This window comes from Bos grunniens, chromosome 10, assembly GCF_055505025.1.
Source record: "Bos grunniens cultivar Pamir isolate PY7600 chromosome 10, Bosgru_T2T1.0, whole genome shotgun sequence".
NCBI classification, from domain to species: domain Eukaryota; kingdom Metazoa; phylum Chordata; class Mammalia; order Artiodactyla; family Bovidae; genus Bos; species Bos grunniens.
The window spans coordinates 80628707-80655552 of record NC_141174.1 but is presented as its reverse complement, the minus strand read 5'-3'; the positions used below and the strand labels follow the sequence as shown (position 1 = coordinate 80655552).

At 48.7% G+C, this 26846-nt stretch overlaps 1 protein-coding gene and 1 non-coding gene across 6 annotated transcripts in view; one reads left to right on the top strand and one right to left on the bottom strand.

The window, feature by feature from the left end:
• SLC7A8 (solute carrier family 7 member 8) overlaps window positions 1-26283 on the top strand; it is a 53250-nt gene extending 26967 nt beyond the window's left edge. For 2 of the 5 annotated variants that reach the window (XM_086322413.1, XM_086322415.1), the window contains 9 exons: window positions 11878-12003; window positions 13591-13744; window positions 14388-14511; window positions 16392-16495; window positions 17926-18006; window positions 19719-19815; window positions 21602-21751; window positions 23474-23651; window positions 24132-26283. In XM_086322413.1, the coding sequence (XP_086178539.1) occupies window positions 11878-12003; window positions 13591-13744; window positions 14388-14511; window positions 16392-16495; window positions 17926-18006; window positions 19719-19815; window positions 21602-21751; window positions 23474-23651; window positions 24132-24286 (1169 nt within the window). In that variant the 3' untranslated portion in view covers window positions 24287-26283. Of the gene's footprint in view, window positions 1-11877; window positions 12004-13590; window positions 13745-14387; window positions 14512-16391; window positions 16496-17496; window positions 18007-19718; window positions 19816-21601; window positions 21752-23473; window positions 23652-24131 lie in introns of all 5 variants that reach the window. The other 3 variants (XM_086322414.1, XM_086322416.1, XR_015135174.1) reach the window with 2 other exon arrangements.
• Window positions 5409-5516, bottom strand: LOC147365132 (U6 spliceosomal RNA). The gene has a single exon (XR_015135664.1). It is a non-coding gene; the product is annotated as a U6 spliceosomal RNA (small nuclear RNA).
• Window positions 26284-26846: the final 563 nt, after the last annotated feature.

Genomic DNA, 26846 nt, shown 5'->3' with positions numbered 1-26846 from the left:
TTCTCATGGTTCTTCTGTGTATTCTTTAATGGGTAGGACTTAAACGGGGCTCCTCCAGGTAGCATAGCACAGTGTGTTCTGTCTCCCCTGCTTTCCCTGTGTCTTCTGTTTTTCTTTTCTCCCCCACCCCAGTTCAGGAGCCATGTTTAGCTAATGCTGAAGAATTACTCAGCTCTTGTAAACTGCTGAGCTGGGTGTTTGGGTTTCTTGGCTGAACTAAGTACTAGATGGTGATTCAGCAGAAACTTCAGGTCCAACAACTGGCAGGGAGGGATCAGAATAAGAGGGAAGGGTAAGAGGGAGCCAGGAAAGGAAGGGGTGGGGGTGGGGTAGCATGGGCAGGAGCTCAGCTGGAAGTGTCCAGGAAGAGCTGTGTGAATCCGGATGTCCACAAGCTCCAGCATAGGGGTGCACCCCTCCTCCGCTGCTTGTTTGTCCTTGGAGGTGAGAAGCCCTGCCACAGGCTCAGCACATCTGTCCTTAGAGGGGCTTCTGAGATTTCCAAAATGATGCTGGTGCTTCGAGGTGAAAAGGGCTGGAGAAGGGAAGACGTGCTGTAGCGTGGTAGGCAAGATCTATTCCGAAGCCCCACTATGCACCTTCCCAGAGCTGGAATCAAAGCTTTGTTGATAGGAAAGAACTGCATTTGATGTTGTTGTTTTTGCTTCCTTTTCACGGTTTTGTCTTTCACCAGTCCTTCACTCCTGTGATAATACCAACCTTTGTGGTAAGTAGGCAGAGACATGAGATTTTATAATAGCTCCTGAGCCCGTATGAAAAATGTCTTGACTCTGGGTGAGCCCAGGATTTCAGAGAGCTGGCTCTGTGTCTCTGAACTCCTACCTCAATTTCCTCTCTGAGGTCTGTGAGGAGGAAAGACAGGCAGGCCTATGTGGGCTGAGCTGGAATCTTATCCGAGTCTCGAGGTCGGGTGCCTTAGAGCTCAAACGGGGCTGCGGTGTTTTCTTCGCCTGTCAGTGTCTTCCGGCAGCCGGCACCGGTTACCTCCTTGGATCTGGAAACGGCTGAAGTAAGTCAGGCCAAGGGAAGCAGCTTTTCCACAATTAGAAACACGTGCCCAGTCACATCTAAAGAGCTGGGTCCAGCCTGTCACAGACCTCAGCGGAGCCACACCCCCTGCGGCAGGCATTGAAGTCACTGGCTGGGGGCACCACCCTGAGGACCTGTCGGAGGGGCATCACCTTACCCCTTTTGCTCCTGGTCCAGAGGGAGGGAGTAGGGGAGCAGGCCAGTACATGGCAGGAGGCTGCATGCCCCAGCAAAATGTGAGGCCAAGAAATCAGTGCTCTGGCAGGCCCATGACCCAGGTGAAATTTACGGCTGCATCAGAGGGCTGGGGAGCTCCATCCCAGAAAGGTGCTTATTTTGAAGCTCTGGAGGGGAACAGGGTGTTCTGATTTCTACCAAGTGGCATCACTAGCTTCCCTTTCTGCAGCTGCCTGCTTTAGTACATTCCATCTTTCTTTTTTCTGTCCTGACCTTCTTTCTGTATTCTGCTCCTCTCAAGCTCGCTGACGCACGCATGGTCTCTCTCTCTCACTAGTAATGATGTGTTTTGTTCCTCCTCCTTCTTTATCCCCGCTGTGTCTCTCATGATCTTTCCCTCTCTCCTTCATCACCTGTCTTTATGGACTTTGGCCATGCTGGGCATTTTTACTGCCTGCTTTCTCTTATCTGAAAAGACAAAGAGAGCCCAGGTTCTGGAAATGCTAAAGGAAAACAAGCCTTGCTAAGCTGCCTCTAGCTCACTCCTGAGTAAAGAATGAGCCAGCAAAACCAAGAAATCCAAGTGGAGTTCCCGGAGTTGGAGAGAAATGTATTGTGACATTGATAAGGGACCACAGGAGGGAACACAAGGCAGAAAAGAAAGTCTGCTTGTGGGAAATAATTTTCCAAGCCCTGGGGGACCGGCAAACACAAAACCACTGGTTTCTGAGGAACAGCCATCCTAGTCTCCCCCTTTTTCACACTGGCATCTTACTTCCTGCTGCCCAGAAAGCAACTTGGCCAGCATCTTCAGGTGACAGACCCAGAGCCCCTAGTGGCCATGGGTACCACTGACAGGAGCAAGGGGGAGAGAATGTGGGCATGGGAGGAGAAGAATGATGTGCATGTGATTTAAGAAAGGCCGGTGTAGTGGCAGAATAAGCAACTGGGAATTGGAGGGACGGGGACCCAAGGGGGTAGTCCTGTCTTTGGCACTAATTAGTTAGAATATTACTTCACTCACATATAAGATGAGGTTCTGGGTCTCTCTGACTGCCCCTGAGGTTGGAACCATGCCTCTGGGTAGTAGGGTACAGACCTCTCCCTTCAGTACCAAGACCTATCTATAAGTGAGCCCCAACTGTGTCACTCTCAGCACTGCTCTTATAACAGTCAACCCAGACCCCTATCCAAATGGCTTCTTCCTGACTTTCACCCATCAGACCAGAGCAGTGTGGTTCATGGAGCAGAAGCTGGCTTGACTAAAGGAACGAGAGTGGTTTGAGGATCCATGTGAGAAAGTGCTCATTAGCCCTCTGCTAAAGATACGAAATGACCCTTTGCCTGACCAGCTGAGCAAGAAGCCAGAATCCTGTATCCAAAAGCAAGGGAGGTCCTAAAGACAGTCATCCAGTGGTCATGGTGGGGATAGCTTGTGCTTTGTGAGCTCTTTGGGGGAAGGAGAAACAGCCGTGTTATGTACCCTCCCCCATCTCTGTCTAGCATCAGCAGTACTTGCCCACCCTGCTTCATGGGGTTGTCCCCTGATATAAAAACCCTGATGTTTACTCTCTAGAGAAGCACAGTGGCCCTGTGCAGCCTCAGTATTTTCTGAATTGATTTGTCCATCTAGCCATCCTCTATTCAGTACATATTAACACCTACTGTGCATCAGGCCGTTACAGGATCTCAGGATCACCCTAGCCAGCAGTGTTGTTAATGGCTGTGTGTGCACTGTTGGCTGCAGAAGAACAGAGAAGTTTCCTTCTTTTCTGGACCTGATGAGTAGAGCAGCTGCAGCAACATCAGCATTCCTTGCTTTTTGTAGGACACTCCTTCCTGTACAGAATGGGTGGTGCAACCAAGGTACATGGACAAGCTTGAACATCTGGGCTCCTTGTGCAGTGCCTTGACCTTATGTTCACCACTCCTGTAGCCCCCTAATCCACCTTTGTGCCCACTCTTCCAGATAGCTTGGGTTGAAGGACCCCAGAGCAGGTGATTTGTGGGTGAGCATCCTGCTGAGAAAAAGGTTGAGACATGAGAAATTGAGGCAAAGGATCAGGGATAGAGGAGGAAGCAAGAAGGGAGAAGCAATGCAGCTTTGCAGGGTAGGTCCTGATGTGTGATATGGTGGCTCGAGAACCCACCAAACCATCCCCTTTCCCATCTTCTCTGCTTTGCCGCCAACTGTCAGCATTATCCTGAGCAAAGCATGCCCTCTTTTTGAGTTCCAGTTTCTTAGCTTATGAACAATAAGGATAACCATGTAACCTTTGGTGTAGTCATACACCGGTTATAGAGCATATTCGTGGCATTAAAATGGACCATACTTCTTGCCATTTTACAGATAGGGAAGGGAGGCTCAAAGAGTTTGACTGGCTTGTCCAGAGAGTAAGTGACCATGTTGGGAAGGGCATCATGGCCATTGGGTTCTTCAAGTTCTATGTTGTCTCATTCTTACTTTGCCCAGGCTGCCATGTCCCTCCGAGGGAGCCATCTCTGCCTCTGCTCCTCAGACCTGCTCAACCCCACCCCCACTGCTACCATTTCACTCCTTACACAAGTTGCTCTGAGCTCTATTGGCTTGATCTGTACTTGACAGAGACACCAGAAACCCGTGTGGTCCTCTACCCGCAAGGTGTTGCTGGATAGAGCTGAGGGGAAGAGGGATAAAGTCACAGCCCTGGCTCTGTGATGCTCTTAGGGACTTAAGACCAGCCCCACAATCCCCTAATTCATCCTTAGAGGATTTTCTGAAGGAAGATTTATTTATTTACGTTAAAGATTCACTGATGTTCTGTTTCAAAATGGACTAGAGAGATTGATTTTAAATTGCTTCTTTTACCGGTAGTCTATAATGTACTAATTTAAGGTAAAATTGTCTCCCAAATGTTTTCCTATTCTTTCCTTCCAACTTTTGTAACCCTTGGATCTTGTGCACCTCGACTCCCTGAGTCAGTTGGGGTGGACTCTGCCTGGGGAAGCTGCAGAGCGGAGGCGTCCGCGACAAGATAGCACACAGTGGGGCCACCCTTTCCCTTCTGCAGGGAAAAATGAACTTAGACTCTCGACTCCTGAGCATCTCTTGGCTCTCCATAGTGACATCTTTTATGGCCTTTGATTGTAGCCTCTGGTCCGTAAAGTTAGGAGACCAACCAAACTCTGGGGACAGAGAACAAAGGACTCGTGTCTGTGAACATCTCAGCACTCCACTGGCCTTGAAAGAGGTTTGTAACTCTTGGGCCTGTGTGTCTGTGCGTCTGGGTTGTGCACATGGGCCTGTTGCTGTATGGACTATGGAGGAGGCTGGGGGAGAACCCAGGATGGATGAAGGAGTATGAAGAGTCTTTTGCCCTGAATCTATCTGAGAGGAAGTGCACAGATAGAGTTACCCTAGGGTGAGCCTGTTTACTCCTGTATTGAGTTACCAAGGGGAGAAAGAGAAGGTGGAAGAGCTGAGATGCTATCATGTACAGCATGTGATGTGGAAGTTCGCCAACCAGGTTAGCACATTGGTGACCTCACTTTCGCTGCCTGCTCCCGGTGCTCCGCCCCCCACCCCCAACTGGTGTCCTGTGAGGCCTGTGACAGGCACTCCTTTGGGGCCCTGGCGTGCGCTGCCTCGTGAAGGCTATTCCCCTGCGTCCTTGTCTTTCTCTGTGGTGTCTGGCCCTGCATTCATTTCCTATTACTGCTGTAACAAATTACCATAAACTTAGTGGCTTAAAACTACACAGATGTGTCGCCTTTCAGTTCTAGAGGTCAGAAGTCCTAAACTCAAGGTGTCCAAGGCTGAGGCCCCACTGAAGGCTCTGGGGAGAACTGTTTCCTCACCTTTCCCAGCTTCTGTATTCTTCGGCTCGTGGCCCCTTTTGCATCTTCAAAGCCAGAAGCATAGCATCTTTAAATCTCTCCTTCTCTCTCTTTTTTTCTTGAAATATATATAGTTAATTTACAGTGTTGTGTTTATGGTATACAGCAAAGTGATTCAGTTACAGATTTTCTTCTTCAGATTCTTTTCCATTATAGTTTATTAAAAGATACTGAATGCAGTTCTTTGGACTATACAATAGGAACTTGTTTATTTTACATATAGTACTGTGTATCTGCTAATCCCAAACTCCAAATTTATCCCTCTCCCCCTTTTCCCTTGTGATAACCATAAATTTGTTTTCTATAAAAATATGGAATGTTTCATGAATTTGCTTGTCATCCTTGCACAGGAGCCGTGCTAATCTTCTCTGGTCATTCCAATTTATTAGTGTGTGTGCTACCAAAGTGAGCACTCAAGCCTTTCTCCGTCTCTGACTTCTGTTATCACATCTCTTTTTGTAACTCTGAACTTCCTGCCTGCCTGTTATAAGGAGGCGGGGCCCCCTCAGATAATCCAGGATCATCTCCCCACCTGAAGATACTTAATCACATTTGTGAAATTCCTTTTGTAAGGCAACATTCACAAGATTAGAATGTTGACACCTTTGAGGTGGTGTGTCTGCCCACCACAGGCCCAATGAGTTCTGGTGTCTTGTCAGAGGGAGAAGTGAAACAGAGGCTTCGTGACTCCCCAGGGATCACAGTGTGAGGATCAGGGCTGGCCTGGGGTGAGGGAATCAGAGTTTGAGGATCAGGACTGGCCTGCGGTGAGGGATACCTTCTCTTAGGGAGCAGGAGCTTACCTACCCTCTTCACGTGGACGTCCCAGATCGGCACGGGCACTGTCATGGGTCTGACAAGGATTCTGCCTCTCTGCTGGTCCTACAGATTTCCCAGGGCAGAAAGCGCTGAGCCCTGCTTTCCCACCTACATGGCAGTTACCAGGCCCTGGGTTCTGGGCAGGGTAAGAGATTACTGGGTTCTGAGTCCCCTCCTCCTGCCTGCCTCATTTTTTTTGTCTCTCTCCCATTACCTTGACATTAAGGTTTTCAAACGGGGCAGATTAAGTAACCAACCCCTGACTTCAGCATCTTCTTGAAGTCTCATCTTCTTGATAACCTTTCACCGTCCCTTTTTTTTTATAAGCCAGGAAACAAAAGAAAAAGAGAGGAGAAGATGCCCAAGAAATACAGAGAAACCTGGGATTCCATGGGGCCCTCTAGAGAAGCAGCAACCCTCCACGCAGTCAGATTACAACGCACAAGAACCCATCTTGTGTCTTCCTGTTTATTTTGTCCAGCTAGCCTCACATTATAAAAATTCTCTAATGCTAGGATCTTCCTCACCTATAAGAAGCATCTCTGGGGAATTCCTTGGCAGTCCAGTAGTTAGGACTCTGAGTTCTCATTGCCTAGGGTCCGGGTTTGAGTCCTGGTTGGGGGAAACTAAAATCCCACAAGCTGTGGGGCTTGGCGAAAAGAAAAAGGAAGCATCTCTGATTTCCTTGGGCTGACCTAGGGGCTCCGTGTGGATGCCTGCCAAGCTTCTGTGAAGAGCTCTACTGTCATCATGTTGCTTTGTGATCTTTTAGCTCAGCCATCTCCCCTCTTACAGTGTGAACTTCCTAAAGAGAGGAAGGGACTTGTGTCTTATTTATAGCTCCCCCCACCAGGGTATCTAGTAAGGTTCTTTGTAGATGACGGTTGGATGGATGGATGGATGGATGGAGACTCTCACATCTCAAGCTGCAATTGCCCCTCATCCCCATCTACATGTGGCTTCCCTAAGGTCACTGTATCTCTAGCATGCAGAACTCAAGATCTGGCTGGAAAGAGAGCGGGGACATAGCCCTCAGCAACAGAAAGCACTCTGGGTATAGACAGAGACAGAATGCCTGAGGAAGGCAGGGTCTTGGCAAGTGTTGCCTTTCCTCACTGACCTTTCCTCTTGGGATGGAAGCTCAGGTTTCAGCCTGCTGTGAGGGAGGCTAACCTGGGGTACCAGGAGACTGAAAGTACCTTCTCTCCCCTCAGTCACATGCTGTGATTGCCTACAGGGCCAAGGGTCAGACGGGGTGGGGGGGTGGTGCTGCAGCCGTTGTCCAAGGAGATCAGTGTCACAGGCAGTCTATCTCCCCCACCCTATTCTCAAGATTTCTCTATTATGTCTGAATGAGTGAGTGAAGTTGCTCAGTCGTGTCCGACTCTTTGCGATCCCATGGCCTGTAGCCTACAAGGCTCCTCTGTCCATGGAATTTTCCAGGCAAGAGTACTGGAATGGGTTGCCATTTCCTTCTCCAGGGGATCTTCCTGACCCAGGGATCAAACCCTGGTCTCCCACATTGCAGGCAGACGCTTTACCGTCTGAGCCACCAGGGAAGTCCCTATTATGTCTGAAAGATTCCTGAAAAGTCTAGAGGTTAAAGATTAGTTAAGGGCTGGGTTCTTGTGGGGGTAGGCTTAGTAAGTTAACTTGACAAATGGTCCTTTCTTTCAAACTTCTCGATGTCCCCAGGAACACTGTGAAGAAGCCTTTCTGGCTGCCTGGTTAAGCTGGCACATGGGGAGGTGACCTCATTTTGCCCTCTCCTCCCCTTGGCAAGGATGATCTCTGCATGATGACATCATGATCTGGTTCCTCATTCTGTAATCCTTACCTCTCCTGGAGTCACAAGGGTTTTGTTTCCTAATCTTCCTTTCATACATCAGTCTCCTTTATCCTTTAGTCATTGTTTGTATCTGCTTGAATTCCAGGGGCCCAAGGGCCCAGACTTGTACCTAGGGGCCTGGGGAGGAGTTGAGATTACAGACCTAATTACTTGTTACCAGGCATGTGATCCTGAAATCCTTACTGAATTGAGCAAGATAATGTGTATGTATCAGGACATCTCAGCCCATCTGGAACATTTACAAAATGTTCTCCTAATTCGGGCACATGAAATCCTTCCTCTGAAAACATGTTTTGATTCTCATTATATGACACCATCTTGGATAAAAGCTCCTCCACTAGGAATCAAGAGTTCCTGCCCTTGAAGTTATGCTTCCTGCTGCTGTTTTGACGACGTGAAACCAACTGAGAAGGTTCCTGGAGAGCTGGGGAGATTGGTGCCCACTGTAGAAAGTGCAGACTGAGATGAGACTGGAGGATTGATGAATTGCGGCATTTTCTTTATTCAAGTATTAAGTATTTGTTGAGCACCTACTATATGCAGGCACCAATGATATGCCCTGGCTTCCCTGGTGTCTCAGTGGTAAAGAATCCGCCTGTCAACGCAGGAGACTTGGGTTTGATCCCTGGGTTGGGAAGATCCTCTGGAGAAGGAAATGGCAACCCACTCCAGTATTCTTGCCTGGAGAATCCCACAGACAGAGGAGCCTGGCAGGCTACAGCCTATGAGGTCGAAAAAGAGTCGGACACGACTTAACGATTAAACAACAGTGACAAACGATATGCCCTGGGGTTAAAAATATGAAAAAGTCATAGCCCTGCACTTCTACAAGGAGACACAGAAAAAGAAAGAGAAAATTGTAATACAAAGAAATAAGTGCCAGCCTTGTTAACAAAGTGGTCTGGGAGTAGAAAGGAGGAATTAACTTTGTTCCTTGTCTACAAAATGCAGCTGATACCTCTTACCTGGAAGGCACCTTGTTAGGAAAAATAAAATAATAAAGACTCATGGTGTGGGTGACATTTGAGCTGGATCTTGAAAGATGAGGAAGTTCCCAGGTAGAAACAGCACAGGGAGGAAGGTTACAGATGGATAATACTGTCAGGACCTTACCCTGAGGAGATGTTCTCAGAATCAAGTAAGGTTGGAAAATACTTGGAAAGTAAAAGCACAGTTTCAGGAGAAGGTGTTGATAGAACTTGGTCAGCTGTTCAAGGAAAATCTGAGGCCTGATTAGAGGCTTGAGGAGACAGAGTCTCGCTACATGTATGGCTTGTCCCCTGGAAGGTTGAGGGCACATCCTGGTGTCTGTTTCAGGGGAAGAGGAAACAAGGGGATTTTAATTTTTTCCCATATTCTCAAGTACTTCATAACCATCAGGAAGCTGGGTGACTGCAGCCCCTGTGCTCCCCTAAGTTGCTTAGGCAGTGTGGCAGTAAAACCATCCTATCACCTAGCTTTTGAGCTCTTGGCCAGCCCTTGGAGGTTCCATGTTGTTAGTGTTTCTATGGGATCCTTGTGACTCCTAGCCCCCCATGCCACCAAAGAAGATATGGGGATGGTGGCAAATAAACATGAAAACATGCTCAATAGCATTAGTCTCTCAGTTCATTTCAGTTCAGTCGCTCAGTCGTGTCTGACTCTTTGTGACCCCATGAATCACAGCACGCCAGGCCTCCCTGTCCATCACCAACTCCCGGAGTTCGCTCAGACTCACGTCCATTGAGTTAGTAATGCCATCCAGCCATCTCATCCTCTGTCGTCCCCTTCTCCTCCTGCCCCCAATCCCTCCCAGCATCAGAGTCTTTTCCAATGAGTCAATTCTTCGCATGAGGTGGCCAAAGTAATGGAGTTTCAGCTTTAGCATCATTCCTTCCAAAGAAATCCCAGGGCTGATCTCCTTCAGAACAACAGACTGGTTCCAGATAGGAGAAGGAGTACGTCAAGGCTGTATATTGTCACCCTGCTTATTTAACTTCTATGCAGAGTACGTCCAGAGTCTTTTCCACTGAGTCAACTCTTCGCATGAGGTGGCCAAAGTAATGGAGTTTCAGCTTTAGCATCATTCCTTCCAAAGAAATCCCAGGGCTGATCTTCAGAACAACAGATTGGTTCCAGATAGCAGAAGGAGTACGTCAAGGCTGTATATTGTCACCCTGCTTATTTAACTTCTATGCAGAGTACATCCAGAGTCTTTTCCACTGAGTCAACTCTTCGCATGAGGTGGCCAAAGTAATGGAGTTTCAGCTTTAGCATTATTCCTTCCAAAGAAATCCCAGGGCTGATCTCCTTTCAGAACAACAGACTGGTTCCAGATAGGAAAAGGAGTACGTCAAGGCTGTATATTGTCACCCTGCTTATTTAACTTCTATGCAGAGTACATCATGAGAAACGCTGGGCTGGAAGAAGTACAAGCTGGAATCAAGATTGCCGGGAGAAATATCAATAACCTCAGATATGCAAATGACACCACCCTTACGGCAGAAAGTGAAGAGGAACTAAAAAGCCTCTTGATGAAAGTGAAAGTGGAGAGTGAAAAAGTTGGCTTAAAGCTCAACATTCAGAAAAAAGAGATCATGGCATCTGGTCCCATCACTTCATGGGAAATAGATGGGGAAACAGGGAAACAGTGTCAGACTTTATTTTTGGGGGCTCCAAAATCACTGCAGATGGTGACTGCAGCCATGAAATTAAAAGACGCTTACTCCTTGGAAAAAAAGTTATGACCAACCTAGATAGCATACTCAAAAGCAGAGACATTACTTTGCCAACAAAGGTCCATCTAGTCAAGGCTGTGGTTTTTCCAGTGGTCATGTATCGATGTGAAAGTTGGACTGTGAAGAAGGCTGAGTGCCGTAGAATTGATGCTTTTGAACTGTGGTGTTGGAGAAGACTCTTGAGAGTCCCTTGGACTTCAAGGAGGTCCAACCAGTCCATTCTGAAGGAGATCAGCCCTGATCAAAACCTCAATGAAATGTCACTACATACTCTTTTGAAATGGTCGGACTTTTGAAGCTGACAATACCAAATGCTGCCAAGGATACAGAGCAACAGGAGTATGCATTCCTGGTGGGAATTCAAAATGATATAACCACTTTGGGAAACAGTTTGGTTATTTCATATACAGTCAAACTACATTCACCATATGACCCAAAATCCCATCCCTGGAAATTTACTTAAAAGAAATGAAAACTCCCCTCAAAGACCTCTATGATCCACTCAAAAACTTCTGTGTAGGTGCTTATAGCAGCTTTATTTATAATAGCCCCAAACTGGGAGCCACCCAAATGTCCATTGCCTATTGAATAGAAAACTAATACATTCATATAGTGGAATGTTCCTCGACAATAGAAAGGGAGTATTAATGTATACAGCAACATGAATGGATCTCAGAACCACCATTTTAAGTGAAATAAGCCAGACACAAAAGGCTGCATATTGTATGATTCCATTTATGTGACATTCTGGAAAAGGCAAAACTTTTGGGACAGAAGTTAAATTGGTGACTTCCAGAGGTAAGGGAAAGGGGCTGACCTCAAAGGAGCACAATATAAAAAAGGACTTTTCGGGGTGTTGGAAATGTTCTATACAGAGGATGTTGAAGTGACTAAACAACTGAATACATTTGTCAAATCTCATCAAACTGTACACTTACAAAAATGAACTTTACTAAATGTAAATTAGAACTTGAAAAAGCTGAGTAACAAAAGATTCCCTTAAACCTTGTTACCCTAAAATCAGGTTCAGGAAGACGACATCCAGGATTCTACCAGCTGCTTAGGGCTCCTCTTGAGCACACAATATCTTGAGCCCACATTCATGCCCTGATGAGAGGCTGATTTTTCCCCAAAGTCAGTGCCCACACTTCCATGCTTACTTCTGACTTCTAAGCCTGAGCAGGGCATGTTCTGAGCAAGCAATCCGCATTTGGAACCCCACCTACTAACCCCTCCAAAGTTTCAGATGCTGGTGATGAGCCTGCGGCATTTTTGGCTCGCCTGTTACAGTCTCATCATCAGGACCGAGGAGTGTTGCTGCTTCTGTCCAGAGGGATCCAGTAGTCTCCTTATGGCCCTGAGGATGTGTTTGGGGGTCTGTCATTGCAGTGCTCCTCACATGGATCAACTGCTCCAGTGTGCGGTGGGCCACCCGGGTTCAAGATGTCTTCACAGCTGGCAAGCTCCTGGCCCTGGGCCTGATCATCATCATGGGAGTTGTACAGATCTGCAAAGGTGGGTATCATCAGAACACGCCAACCCTTGCGTGTATACACACCCTCGCACTGTCTGTGGATGTGTGCACAGCCTGAGATGTCCCAATTCTGTCCTTTTCTTACGTATTATTACTATTTATTCATTTGGCTGTGCCAGGTCTTAGTTGTGGCATGCGGGATTTAGTTTTCCCAGAGCAGGGATTGAACTGGGCCCCACTGCATTGGGAGCCTTAACTCCCAGTGCAACTAGGGGAGTCCTTGAATGACTTTTCGTATTCGCTTGCTTGACAAAGGGGACAAGAAACCAATTTCCCCAGGATGGTTGGGAGCTGAGCACCCCCTGGGGTGCCAAATTCTCTCCTCCCTTGCTGACCTCATGGTTCCAGCACAGGTAAATGAAGATTCCATATTTCTAAACATTGCTGTTTGTCCCAGCTCCAGGAAAGCTCTTTGTATCTTATATTTTATCTTGTCTGTATCTTAAATGGGAGACAGAGGAGATTTTTACACATTTCAGAAATTACTCAGCTCCACAAGAGAGAGCTCTACATTCCTGGGGCCCCTGCCAACATTCCCCATTGGATTGGCCCTTTCCAAGCCTGAGTCTATTTGGTTTCCATGGTTCCCATGGCAGCACCAGACTTTGCCTAGTGTCACTACCTCCTAGAGAAAGTCAGATGACAAACAGGGGGACCTCCCACCTGCCCACAGGCCCTGGAGGTGGTACGGTGTGTCTGGATTTTGATTCCAGGAAACAGAGTTAAGGTTCAGCTCTATAATGGGCCTAATAATTTTCATCCTTTGGATTCATTTCTTTAGCAGGTGGTATTATTTTCAAGAGTTGAGACTTAAAGAAATCGCTGGGCTATCTTTTCAAAGATATGAGGCTCTCCTAATCTGGTCTCAAAGCCTTCTCCCGATCACTCTCATCTCATTATTTCCTGTCTAAATGCTCGATTATGGGTGAAGATATAACATATGGTCAGCTACTCTGTATCTCATTACAGTCTTAGCAGCCTTTCCTGAGGACCCCATGTGTACAGGATACTGTGCTGAGGGCTGAGAAGGCAATTGGAAAGCTGTCCACTGAAGTTTCCCCATCTTCAGGAGATGTATTCCATGAAAAGATAGAGCAAACACACACCCTAGGAAGAGACAGGAGGATATTGACAAAGAAAGCACAGCAAGCTTGAACTAATGGCATCACAGAAGCTTATGTTTGAGCGTCTGTTGTTCTTGCTGCTTTCTCCATGAAAATGTACAAACTTGAATATGAGGGAGGGTGGTCAGAAGACTGCCAGTGACTCCACTCCTGCATCTCTGAGTCCTAGTGAGCCAGCTCCATTTACCCTGCCCTGCCCAGTAACCTCTCCCAGTCTTTCCTTCCAAGGAACTCTGCCTTTTGAAAAAGGAACATTCAGAGCTGTGCTTTGGACCTGAGCCCCCACTTGAACTCATCATTATCATGTTCTGGGGGGTCCTGAACTTCTTGGCCCATTTTGGCCCCACTTCACCAATATGTGTGGTTCACTGGAGACCAGGGACCTGGGGCTGCCGGGCTCTGACATGTGTCTCTCTGAGCAGCCTCTTGTCTGTGTGTCCACAGGACAGTACTTCTGGCTGGAGCCAAAGAATGCATTTGATAATTTCCAGGAACCCGACATCGGCCTCATCGCATTGGCTTTCCTTCAAGGCTCCTTTGCCTATGGAGGCTGGAACTTTCTAAATTACGTGACTGAGGAGCTTGTCGATCCCCACAAGTGAGTTACAACAGCTCTCCCCCTCCCCCTTTCAATATCCAAGGCACCTGCCACTGGAAAGAGGGAGCCAGGTGCCCACCGCCCACTTCTCCCGATAGCCCCCTTCTGACCATGACCTGGAGAAATGGTTCATTTTGAACCATTCAAAATGGTTCAGCCTGAAGAAATGGTTCATTTTCCAGGAACTTAGACCATTTGTCACTCACCCTGCAGGAGAAAAACAATCCAGTGACTACCCTGGAGCAGATTACAAGCTGAAAGTGGTACTGAGATAACTCCACTGCCTTAGAGAATGAAAAGTGCCCTGAGAGAATTCCAGGCATCTTACTCACCTGTCTTGCAACAGACAGGTCTTTGTCTTGAGATGTAGGAATTATGAGGGGTTGGGGGAGCGCATTGTGGAGACTCTGGTCAGGAAGAGATAAACAGGTGTGGAGTGTACTTCTAGCCTAAGCTGTCTTATTTCCTTTCAACTGTCCTGCCCGTATGGAGACAAAATCCACCCCCCAAGTAGAGGGAACATCACAGAAGGCTGCAAGGTCAGCTTCCTGCAGAGAGACAGAAGGCACTCCCCAGACCCCCTGACTAGGCAGGTGGTCCCAGGTGCCAGACCTGCCCCCTCTCACCTCCTCTCCCTCTACAGGAACCTTCCCAGAGCCATCTTCATCTCCATCCCACTGGTCACATTTGTGTATGTCTTTGCCAATGTGGCTTACGTCACTGCAATGTCCCCCCAGGAGCTGCTGGCATCAAATGCAGTCGCTGTGGTAAGAAATTAAACCTGAGGAGGGATAAATTAGGAATAGGGCCTAACAGAGATGCACTACTATATATAAAATAGATAAAGAATAAGGACCTACTGTATAGCACAGGGAAATATATTCAATATCATGTCCTAACCTATAATGGAAAAGAATCTGAAAAGGAAGATATATATATATAAAAATATATCACTGAGTTGCTTTGCCTGAAACAGTAAGTCAACTATAGTTCAACTTAAAAAAAGGATAGAAATCAAACTTACACGCGCTCAAAACTAAGACCACATTGTAAATCAACTATACTCCAATAAATATTTAAAAGCAAAAACTCTCATACGCCCTCAAACCAGGAACAGTGACATAGCCTCACTGGTTTAGTCCCACTCACTTTCCCCCGATCCATGACTTTGTGGGTTTGGAAGTCTTCTCAAGTCCTCAGGGCAGAAGCCACACCTTCAGGTGTCCAGGAGCAATCAAAATATTTACTATCTGACCCTTGACAGAAAAGTTTGCCAACTCCTGATCTGTGGTGGTAGTTTAGTCACCAAGTCCTGTCTGACACTTTCAGTCCTATGGACAGCAGCCCACCAGGCTCCTCTGTCCATGGGACTTCCTAGATAAGAATACAGGAGTGGGTTGCCATTTACTTCTCTAGGGGATCTTCTCAACCCAGGGATTGAACCAGCATCTCCTGAATCTCCTTCTTGGCAAGCCGACTCTTTACCACTGAGCCACCTGAGAAGAGCTAACTCCTGACCGAGGGCACTTTAAACTGTATATGTGATGATTGTATAAAGGAGATGGGTTCCTCCTCAGAAAGTCACTGTCTTGCACAAGACATGCCATTTCCCTCTGCCTCTATGACCACGCCTGGACAACCTGACTCCTTCCCGCATCAGGGAAAAGCATGTGCAGTTTGTGTTCTTTGGGGAAAGAGATCTTGCAGGTCCAAGGCCTTCTGGTCCTTGTTACCTGGGAAAGACCTGGGAACCACGTAGTTCCCTCATGCGGCTTCACCCGGACCACAGCCCCACCCCACCACTGTTACCACACGTCTCATCTCTGAAGACCATCAAGAAAGAGGCCCTGCACTGTCCGTTCACAGACATCAACCCTCCCCAGCAAGACAGCTCTTCTGAACAACCCCTCCCCCAAATGTGCTATGGGTTATGCATAAAGACAAGTGCCGTAACTCAAGTATGTCCCTGGCTCAGAGAATGTGGAAAAAGCTGCTCCCCAACATTTTATATCCTTTCAATACATGAAGACTAGTGTATAGCTTCACCACCTTTTCTTTAGCCTACGTAGTGGTTTTTTCTTATCATACCAACCACCCCCCCAATATCTTCTGTTTCTGTGAATCAAGATTTATTTCTATTTTACAGATGGAAAAGCTGAGGCTCAAAAATTAAGAACTTTGCTCAAGATCTCATAGCTCCTAAATGCTAGGCTATGATTTGAACCCCAGCCCGCCTGACTCATTAGTGTATCTTATACGCGAGGCCTGGAATCACACTGCTGGCTTCGGGTCCTCACCCTCCACTTTCTGGGTGTGTGATCTTAGGCAAACTACTTAATTGCTTTGTGCCTCAGTTTCCTTATCCATACAGCAAGGATAACAAATGTTTATTATTATTATCACCACCACACACAGCCTTGTTCATTATTCAGTCCCAAACATTACTGACTCCCCACTGTGTAGTCATCACCAAGGGACCTGGGGGTGCACGAGCGGCCAGGACATGGACTCCATTGTCCCTCCTTCCCTGGACTTTAACCCGAGACTCAGCAGGGGTGGGTTTGGGAGGGAGCCTTCTCAGCAGTGACATGCATGTGGAAGGCTGTGAGCTCGCTTTCTCTACTCACCCTCTTGTTTTCCCTCTCAGACTTTTGGAGAGAAACTCTTGGGGGTCATGGCCTGGATCATGCCCATTTCTGTCGCCCTGTCTACATTTGGAGGAGTCAATGGGTCCCTCTTCACCTCCTCCCGGTGAGTGCCATCCAGGCCCTTCCAGGGCCAGGGACCCCTCTGCTGTGCATATTGCTCTGTATATGTGGGGGGGGCTTGTCTCCATCAACGGGGCTTTGTGTGGGCGCCTGGTGGAGGAGCCTGTGCTGCTCATGTGGTGACGCACGACGTGTGTGGCTTTACATGTGGTGGCAAGAAGCACCAGCCTTCCCACCTCATGTCCAGAGGAGCAGAGGGCTGAGGAGGCCCGAGCCGTGTGCTTGGCAGCAGGACAGCATCTTGCCTGCAGCCTCGGAGTCCCTTTTCCACTTGCCTAGAAACAGGCCATGCTGGCTGGAAAGGAACCCCACTCTGAAAGAGACCAGGAGGGACCCATGCCCGGGGCCTCTGGGCTGACCTCCCGTGGAAGTCCTGGGTCCAGACTGCAGGTGGAACCGGTTCATCTCTGAGTGCCCTGAGGGTGCAGGCTCCTCCCTGTTGAACAGACAAGCAATTGTGGAAGGCTCTTGTGTGGCCACCATGAGACTCGGGTAGGGGTGTGAAGTGAGAACTGGGGAAGAACGAAAGGGAAACATTTGTCCAAAGCCATATCTCACCCCAAACTCTCAGGGAAGCCCAAGGTGTGAGTGGACCCAGGAGTCCCCAGCCCCCACCTCCGCACACCCGGACCTCTGGCCCCCTCTTTGATGTCCCATCTCTTGTCTCCAGAATGGGCGGTTGAGCCCAGCAGATAATGGATGATTTCCATTGCTGTGGCTCAGAGGGTTCCTCCCAGGGTTCTTAGGAAGCCCCCCTCCCCCAAGGACACAGTCCTACTCACAAGCTGTGAGCCCCTGAGTTCAACTGCTTCCCAAGCCACCAGTCACATCAGGGAGGAGTTCCCATGAAATGACAAACGAGTGTCATGTTTTCAGGACAGGGAAGGGAAGAGGGCAGGGCAGGGAAGAGGGAGTGTGGGCGTTCCCTTCACCCCAGGACCCTCCGGCACTCACCCACGGCAACCTCGTATGCGTGTTACACAGGAGCAGTGGCCGCCTGGAGGCCCCAGCCAAGGGCCAGCGGTGGAAGATCAGTGACCCCTGAGGCTCTCTGGGATCTTTTGGAGGAGAGTGACTGGCTCCAGTCGCTTTAGAGTGGGGTTTGTCCCTCGGGCAGGCTGAGCAGCAGTCTGCGTGCATGTAGTCCGGCTGTGTGTGCATGCGGAGGCGGGGGCCCGGTGCGCTCAGCCTTGGAGTCAGAGGCACAGCTCACCCAGCAGGCCTCCTCAACTCATCCTTCCAGTTCCTTCCTCCCTTCCCTCCTCTCTCTTACTCCTTTGTGTTTGGGGGAAGGGAGAGGATGATTCTTCCTGAGGAGTAGGCGTGTGTATGCGTGTGTCACGCTTAATGTCCTGTCTGCTCCGTGGTTGGCTCGCCGGGCAACAATTGTCTCTTGTGAACTTGACTTGCCAGTGCTGTTGGACCTGTCAACTGCCTTGGTCCTGGCTGCATGTGGAGGAGAGAGATGAACATGGGACCCTGGTTATGTGCATGGTGAGGGCCACAGAGCACCTGGGGCCCCCTGGGTGCATGAGGCTGCCCTGCAGAGGCGATGCCGTGCAGCTGCATGAAACTATGAAATGGGCGAGGTTGCTGATGGTGGCAACGATGGTGTGCATATGGGTACTTGGGGCCATAATCAACCCTCACACTCCTCAGGAGCTGCTGCTGATAGCCCCACTCTCCCCCATACCCAAATGACAAAGTGACAGTTCTCTCCAGACCACCCAGCGTACTGACTCTCTGCCATTCTGTCCCCCCATCACATCCCCTTCCTCTCACCCCTTAGCTGATCCTTTCCCTCCAAAATCATAGAAAAAAGAAAAAGTGGTCTAATTTCTACTAATATGTAAATGACTCCTAACAGCTTACAGTATTCTTTTTTCTTGGGAGAGGAAAGAGGAAGAAGGGCTGCTCTTTATGTTAAAATTTCTCTCTCTCTCTCTTTTTTTTTATCCTGGCTACACTGGGTCTTGCTGCATCAAACAGGCTTCTCTAGTTGTGTGTGGGCTTGGTTGCCCCACAGCATGTGGGCTCTTGGTTCCCCAACCAGGGATCAAACCTGTGTTCCCTGCATTGGAAGGCAGATTCTTAACCACTGGACCACCAAGGAATTCCCTAAAATCTCTCTTTTTAAAAATAATTTGTAAACATCAATATCCAAGTCATGATACTGTAGTATAGTTTTGCAGTATATTACCAATTGGGGAGTTTTGGGTGAAGTCTATGTAAGGTCACATTATTTCCTCCAACTGCATGTGAGTCTACAAGTATCTCAGACAGAAAAATTATCATTATTTTAAACCTAAAAAATATGTTTGGGGGAATTTCCTGGAAGTTAAATGGTTAGGACTCCATGCTTTCATTGCCAAGGGCCCAAGGTTCAATCTCGGTCAAGGAACTAAGAGCCTATAAGCTATGGCACAGTGCAGGAAAAAAAAAAGTTTGAGTTTCTTGTCTATTTTTTTTCAATCTTTTTTCTCTTACAATATCTTTGTATGTACTCCTTTTACTAACTGTATACATTTCTTTAGGATGGTTTTTGGGGATTAGAATAAGTAGTTTAAGGATATAAATTTTCAGGTACATACCACAAAATACCCAGATCATAAATGTTCAGATTGATGAATTTTAACGATTGTAGACAACCATGTAACTACCACCCAAAACACGATGATATAGAACATTTCCACATATCCCCCCCGCCAAGTTCTCATGTGTCCCTTCCTCATCCACATCCATTCCCTACCCACCACAAGAGCAACTACTTCTTTACCAGGATATATATTTTCATGTACAGTTTATTCCTCATGCCCCAAAGAACCTATATTCTCTGAGGGGGGAGGTACATTTTTTAAGGGATTAAGGCATTAAGCAAAGGAGAGAAAGGCTACTCTTACAGCTCTCCAAGCTTTGTGAGAGACAGAGTAACAGCACGTCATCAGGAACCCCAGACCACACACAAGGCCTCCACATCCCTGAATCCATCCACGTATCCACTGACTGCCTCTGGTTTGCCTGCACCTGCATTTGTGAACGTGGGTCCTTTGACTAGTGGGCTGGAAGGTGTGCACGAGGAGTACTTGGCTGGAGTGGAGATGCTCCCTTGTGGGCAGAGGTGGACACGGATGAGGGAGCTGGGCTAGGGAGGGAGGCTTGGCTGGTCCATGGGGCATCCCAGGCTGACCTGCTTTTCTCTCTGCCAGGCTGTTCTTTGCCGGAGCCAGGGAGGGCCACCTTCCCAGCGTGTTGGCCATGATCCACGTGAAGCGCTGCACCCCCATCCCAGCCTTGCTCTTCACAGTAAGGGTCCCTCCTTCTGCCAGCCCTACACATACCCTCCCTCTTTGTGCTATTTTGAACTGGGAGTTCATACTTCCCACACGTGCCACTGTTACCCTTGTGCTCCTAGGTTTCTTGGGGCCTCTGATAATCTAGCAAATGGTATACATGGGCCTGATTAATATCAAGAGATATAGCAAGGAAGAAGCCTAAGTCCTGAAATGCCTTAAGTCTCCCAGGCCGGCTCATTTCATTCTTCCATCGTTTTGAGTCAGACTGAAGTAGCTGCTTCCAGATTATACAAGCTCACAAAGAAGCTTTTTTCCTTGGCTCTTCCTGCCCCTGTTACCCGCAGGGTTGCAGCTTTGGGCCTCTGCTCCTGGCTGATCACAGCACACTCCCACCCTTCCCCATCAACCCTCTTGCCCGAGGAGGCTCTGCCAGTCCTGGGGAAACACCATTGAAATAAATCTGGTGTTCACCAAATCTGGTGTCACACCAAATAAGAAAAATCAGAAGGGAAGACTGGTAAACTGAAAGTGGAAAAAAGGAAACAAGGGGGTTGTCTGGTAAATGGAGGCAGAATTACACAAGAGTAGAATCATTTATATAGGGCATACAGAAAGAGAAAGACTTATCCCCAGTGAGTCTTTGGTTTTTTGTTTTTCCTTCTGGATCCCAACTAAAATATCAAAAATGACTTTGGTCTAACAGAGAAGCAGTTAGACCAGAGAACAGAGCTCTCAAGAGTCAAGGGCATTCACTGTACATTAGAAGAAATTTCAGAACGTTCCGATACAGGAAGAGGGTCATCTTGATTGGTCAGTAGTGAAAGGCAGCTGGAGAAGGCTCAGTGCTCCCAGTGAGCCACAAGCTTTTTTCCAGTTTGCGCCATTGGTGCAGGCTTATGATGGCAACCCACTCCAGTATTCTTGCCTGGAAAATTCCACGGACAGAGGAACCTGGTAGGCTACAGTCCATGGAGTCGCAGAGTCGGACACGACTGAGCGACTTCACTTTCTTTCTTTTCTTTATGACTACAAGGCAACTACAGTAAGAATCTGGCTTTTTCATCCCTTAAATTCTTCTTATTTTCACCATCAGATCTTACAGGAGAACTGAGCCTTCTATTGGCCTTAACAACTTAGCAGAGGGAAAGAATATGCTTCTGAGAGATCCACTGAGATGATTTTGAAGTTGGGAAGTGAACTCTGTCAAGAAAACTTCAGAAGGATGTTATGAGGATTACATGAGTTAATATTTGTAAAATGCTAAAAATAGAGCCTGACACTTAGGAAGTGCTATATAACTGTTTATGACATTTAAAAAAAAAAAAAGGAAAGAAGAAAAATAAATTAGATGACTCAACCAGGGAAAGAGGATGAGGGCAAGAATAAACCTTAATCTACAGTTAACAGTCTTCCCTAAGGGATAAAAGACAAAATTAGCTTGAGCTTCAACTAGGGAAGAAATATAAATGAGACCAGAGTGTCATAGAGCTGGGTGCCACCAGCATTGCCTGTCCAGGTGTATACAGCCAGCATCTGTTCTGAGTGGTTAGTGCCCATGTTGTACCCATGGTTAAATGTTTTGATTATCACTCCTGCAGTAAGAAGGAACTTCCTGGTGATGAAGCTGTTAGCAATGACCTGGGTTTCTAGGAGAAGCTATAAAGTCTCCATTTTGAGAGATCCACTGTGGAATGGCATTGTCTGCCTAGAGGCAGGCGAGCAGCCTGCCACCAGTAAACAGCTTATCTGGTCTCCCAGGGCCTTTCTGATCACTGAGCTTCTTCCATGCCCCCCAGTGCATCTCCACCCTGCTGATGCTTGTCACCGGCGACATATACACGCTCATCAACTACGTGGGCTTCATCAACTACCTCTTCTATGGCGTCACGGTTGCCGGACAGATAGTTCTTCGCTGGAAGAAGCCGGACATCAACCGCCCCATTAAGGTGCTAGAACCTTCCTGTGGGGCCCCCTCCCCCTCCTCCGCTGCTTCTAGCTGAGCTCAGATTTTTTCAAATCACCTTGTTCTCACTGTTGACCAAGCCTCATCATCTCCACGATGGTGGGAGACCCTTTGGGAAGCAAAGGCCATGTGTGAAGGGGGCAGCCATTTCCATTCTCCATGGGACCAGAGCAAACTGCAGCTGGAGGAATAGGTTCCATGACCTGATAACTTCCATCATGTCATTATTTCCATCATGTCATTTCTTTGTTTCCTGTGGCTCTAAGGCTTTAAGAAGTCAGCTGACTTTTCCTGGACCTTCTAATCTGACTAGTCTCCTCCTTGTCCCTCCACGTAAACTGGCTTTACTCATTCAGTCTCTCCATCTCATCCCAGAATGAATTTCCTTCTCCCATCTGCCTCTCCAAATTTTAACCATTTTCCATACTCAAGAACCTTTCTTGAAGTTTCCCAGTCCACTTCAGCACTCCATGATCCTCCCTTTTTAAACTACTGTAGCCTTGCACATAGTAGGATGCCTGGTAAATCTCTTGATTGTACAAGAAATAATTTTGTGATAGGAATAAATGGGATTGCTCAGAACAACGTATGCTAGAGTGCTACAGGTTCTTCTGCAAATTTGAAGAAGAGGATATATCCCTGAGCTATTTGAACAATCCTATTCTGGAAATGAGCTTCCCTGGTGGCTCAGGCGGTAAAAAATCTGCCCACAATGCGGGAGATCTGGGTTCAATCCCTGGGTCAAGAGGATTCCTTGGAGGAGTGCACATCAACGCACTCCAGTATTCTTGCCTGGAGAATCCCATGGACCGAGGAGCCTGGCGGGCTACATTAGTCCATGGGGTCACAAACAGTCAGACACAACTGAGCAACTAACACACGTTCTGGAGACACAGGGAGACTAGATGCTCTTCACATCTCTGTTTTCCGTTGCCACTCTCCTGCCACGCTTAGAAAGTGTGCTAGAGGGAAGAGGAAGCAGAATAATGCCATCTCCCTACCACTTTCTTACCCTCCGAGAGGAGAGGACAAGAGGAGAAAGGCAGTGAGTCTAGAACCTTGAGGAAGACTATGGGGGACTTCCCACCTGTGGTCAACAAGAGGATGTTGGGCCTGTAGAGTCTGCTCCTTCTTGAAGTAAACAAGGCCCTGGGCTGCCTCATACCACACTAGCTTTCCTGATTTCTTGGGTCTTAGGTTTATCCTCTCAAATGGCTTAAAAGAAATTGGAGCTGACTCTGGTGAGAGGAGGGACACTTTCCTTACCCTGCCAGCTGGGAGAGAGTAGGGGTCTGGTTGACAGGAAGTTTCCTTCTTGACCCCATTCATTTCTTCTGCTCTCCTTCACCTTCGGCCCTCAGCAGACGTATAGCAATATACCAGCAAGCTCGTCAACCCCCACGGGCTTCTGTGACTGCCGCAGGCATGCAGCTGCATGATGAAGCCTTGTTTGATCCCTCCTGGGACGACAATGAGGATTGTCCCCTCCCTAGGCCCCCACACTGCTCTTACTGTCCCACTGCCCATGTTCACCAACATCCCTCGACATAGCACTTGCCCTGTCAAGACTCGGGGTCGGGGAGCCACAGAGCTGAGTGAAGCCCAGCTTTGCCCTGCAAATGCTTCCCTTTGGGAAGAAGAGGGAAGATGTTCTGATCTTGGGGGCCACAGGGGCCACACAGGTGACAGCGACTCTGATCCACAGGTCAACCTGCTGTTCCCCATCATCTACTTGCTGTTCTGGGCTTTCCTGCTGGTCTTCAGCCTGTGGTCAGAGCCCGTGGTGTGCGGCATCGGCCTGGCCATCATGGTGACAGGGGTGCCAGTCTACTTCCTGGGTATTTACTGGCAGCACAAGCCCAGGTGTTTCAATAAGTTCATTGGTGAGTTGCTGAACATTATGGGCAGCCAGAGGGCCCCTGGTCTGGAGTAGAGTGGTCACTGGTCTGGCTAGAGAGCCCCACCAGGATCAGGAGGCTGTCTACAGAGCACTGGAGAAAGGGTTGCCACAGGAAAGGTCTCTGCTCAAAGACCTCTGAGGAGAGGAGAACTCTGGGCATTTCCATGGAGACCTTAGGCCTGCCGGAGTGGCCATCCTGGAGAAGCTGCCATGGGCTGGGTGGAGACCCCAGAATTGGCGGTCAGTGGGCCTGGGGCCTTGATGAGGAGGAGCAGCCAGCAAACAGGTGTCCCAGAAATGGAGGAGGCAGTCAAGGCAGCCATCTCCTAGAGAGAGAGTCTTCTAGAGGAGCCTAGCTGAGGCCAGATGCTGAGGCAGGAGAGTGGGAAGGGCCTTGGCCTGGTTGGTTGGCTTGGTGGGATGCTCAGTACTGACTTGGCTTCTGTGTGGCCTCCTCCTACAGAGTTGCTGACCCTGGTGAGTCAGAAGATATGTGTAGTTGTGTACCCCAAGGGGGCCGAGGACCTGAAGATGGAAGATAGGAACCAGGACATGGAGCAGCAGCAGCCCATCTGCCAGCCCCCTGCCTCCAAAGACAAGGATGCGGTGGGGCCCTGAGGACCACCCTCCCCTCTCAGCTGCCTCCTCCCTCCTCTCCCTTTCTGCCCTCTGCCCAGGTCCCCCAAACACACACACACTCGCTCACAAAGTCACACACACCTCTGCCTCTGTCAAGCAGGCACAAGACCTGGGTATGGGTGTGAGAAACTATAAACAAGATACTGACATTTGTGCCCAAAGATCTAGCCTCCTCCCACCCCAAGGCCTGTGTCTAAAGCCACCTCTCCCTCCCTGGACTGCCCCCCTCCCCTGAGCTGCCCAAGTTCCAGCTGTTAGAGGAGCTGCCAGGGGTGCCCTCCACAGCCCTCTCTCCGGGGTCCACACCCTCAGTCGCTTCCTCAGGAACCTGAGTTCAGTACTGCCTTCCCTCCCCATTCCTGAGCTCAAGGGAGGCCTCAGCTCCAAGAGAAGTGGCAGCAACTGTGAGTCACCTGGGACGGACAGACTCAACCAAATCTGTCACCATGAAAGGTCAGCTGGAGAGACCCAAGGCCCCCTCCCTTTACCAGGGACCCAAGAAATCAGAGGTGATGCTTCCCTCTGTCCCATGGCTCCTGGCCACCACCCTGGCCTGGCCCCCTGTGCAAAGTGAGGCTCCTTGGGACAGCACGTCCCCACTGAGCTGAGGACCAATGGGCTGGAGAACTGCCTTCTCCCCCTCCCCCAGCCAGGCCTGTGGAACAGATTGGGAAAGGCTCAGATTGCAGAAACCCAGCCCTGCCTCTGCCCCTGTATCCTCCCCCGAACTCGGTGCCAAAGCTTCCTGAAGCCAGAAACTTGCTTATTATCAATGTAGTGGACATTTCTCTCCTAATCACAAAGCAGCTCCACTCCTCTTCCTTCCCACTTCCATGGGAAGGAGCCCACCACCCTGTGACCCCCTGCGGCAATGCCCCCACACAGCCCCAGGCAGCCAGCAATGCCAGCACCCCCATCCTGCCCTTTGGCACCCCCATCCTGCCCTTTTCCTCTTCTCTGGACCTTAGCTTCAGGACCGATGGTGTGAAGGCTCCCCAAGCCCTTCATGCCTGAAAGTTGAGCCAAATTAGCCTTAAGTCACCTCCCATCCAAGAACTGGAACCTAAAAATACCCCCTGCTTCTAGCCCTCCAGTCAGACCTGGTATGACAAGCCTTTCCAGCGGGAGGGCTTTTCCCATCTCCCCAGAGGTGCCTAGCCCATCATGTAGAAAACTGGGGAGAAAGTGTATTCTGAAGGCCAATTCCTCCCCTACCTCAGATCATCCGTCCCTCCTCCTGCTCCCATCAAGATCCTGTCTGGACAGCCTCCAGGTCAGGATGAGAGGGCCATGGCAAAAGGTCACTGTGGAGGGCTCATAAAAGCCCTTTCTCTGTGGTTTGCGGACTTGGAGCTATCCTGTCCTGTAGGCAGGGCTGCCATTCCCTGTGCTCCAGAGAAGGTATTGTTTGTTGTTTGCCCAGCCAGGGCCCTTGGAGCCTCCCCACCTCATCTGTTGTGCTAAGGACTGGGATTCTTTTATCCCAGGCAGAAGTCCCCCTCCCCCCAACTCCTCATACTGTTTGCTGCAACTGGAATACCTGGGGAGCCCTTCTGGCCTACTTGGCCTCTGGCTCCTCACCCGGCCTGCCTGAGCCTGCATCAGTGAAATGCGGGTTTGCTCCAAGTTGTGGTCCCTTCTGAGTGGACTCCAGGTGGACTGTGGCTGGCCCCTGGAGGGTCGGGGGACCATCCTCTTGTTCCCTCTTGTCATTCCTCCAACCTCCTCCAATTATTGTTGTTGTTGTTGTTTTTGTAAAGTGGATGCCTTACTTTTTGGATAAATATTTTTGAAGCTGGTATTTCTATTTCTTTGGGATTTTTAAGTTTTTTGGGTTTTTTCTCCCCTTCAGGGAGGGTTTTGGTTATACCTGGATAATAGTCTTCTGTCTTTGAGTTTGTTTAGGTTTTAGAATTTTGTTTTGTGAGGTTTTTTTGTTTTCTTTTTTGTTGATGTAATAAAATTTTAAATGGAAATGAAGTTGGTGGTGTTGTTAATTCAATGACCTTCCAAGACAGAGTGGCCAGGCACTTCCTGTCTCTGTCAGGAGGGAGGTCTTTGTTTACCAGGTTCCTCCCAGGATGGCATTCCTAAAGGCCCTTGCATTCCATAGCTTTGAGGTGTCCTGGGGCACAGTGCTGGCACATTCAAACAGCTCCCTCTCATTTTGAAACAAAAACTCCTTACTTCCATGAAGTCTGAGTATTATTGTTCATACTGATGTATTGTGCTGTTCATGTGTGCCAGGTCACTTCAATTGTCTGACTCTTTGCAACCCCATGAACTATAGCCTTCGAGGCTCCTCTGTCCATGGGATCCTCCAGGCAAGACTACTGGAGTGGGTTGCCATGCCTTCCTCCAGGGGATCTTCCTGACCCAGAGATGGAAACCACGTCTGTTACATCTCCTGCACTGGCAGGCAGGTTCTTTACCACTAGCGCCACCCGGGAAGCCTGTATTGTGCTGAGAGCTAGCAAACTATCTGGGAAGAAGAACCTCATCTTTACCCAGGGTGGAAACCTGGGCGAGGGACAGACAG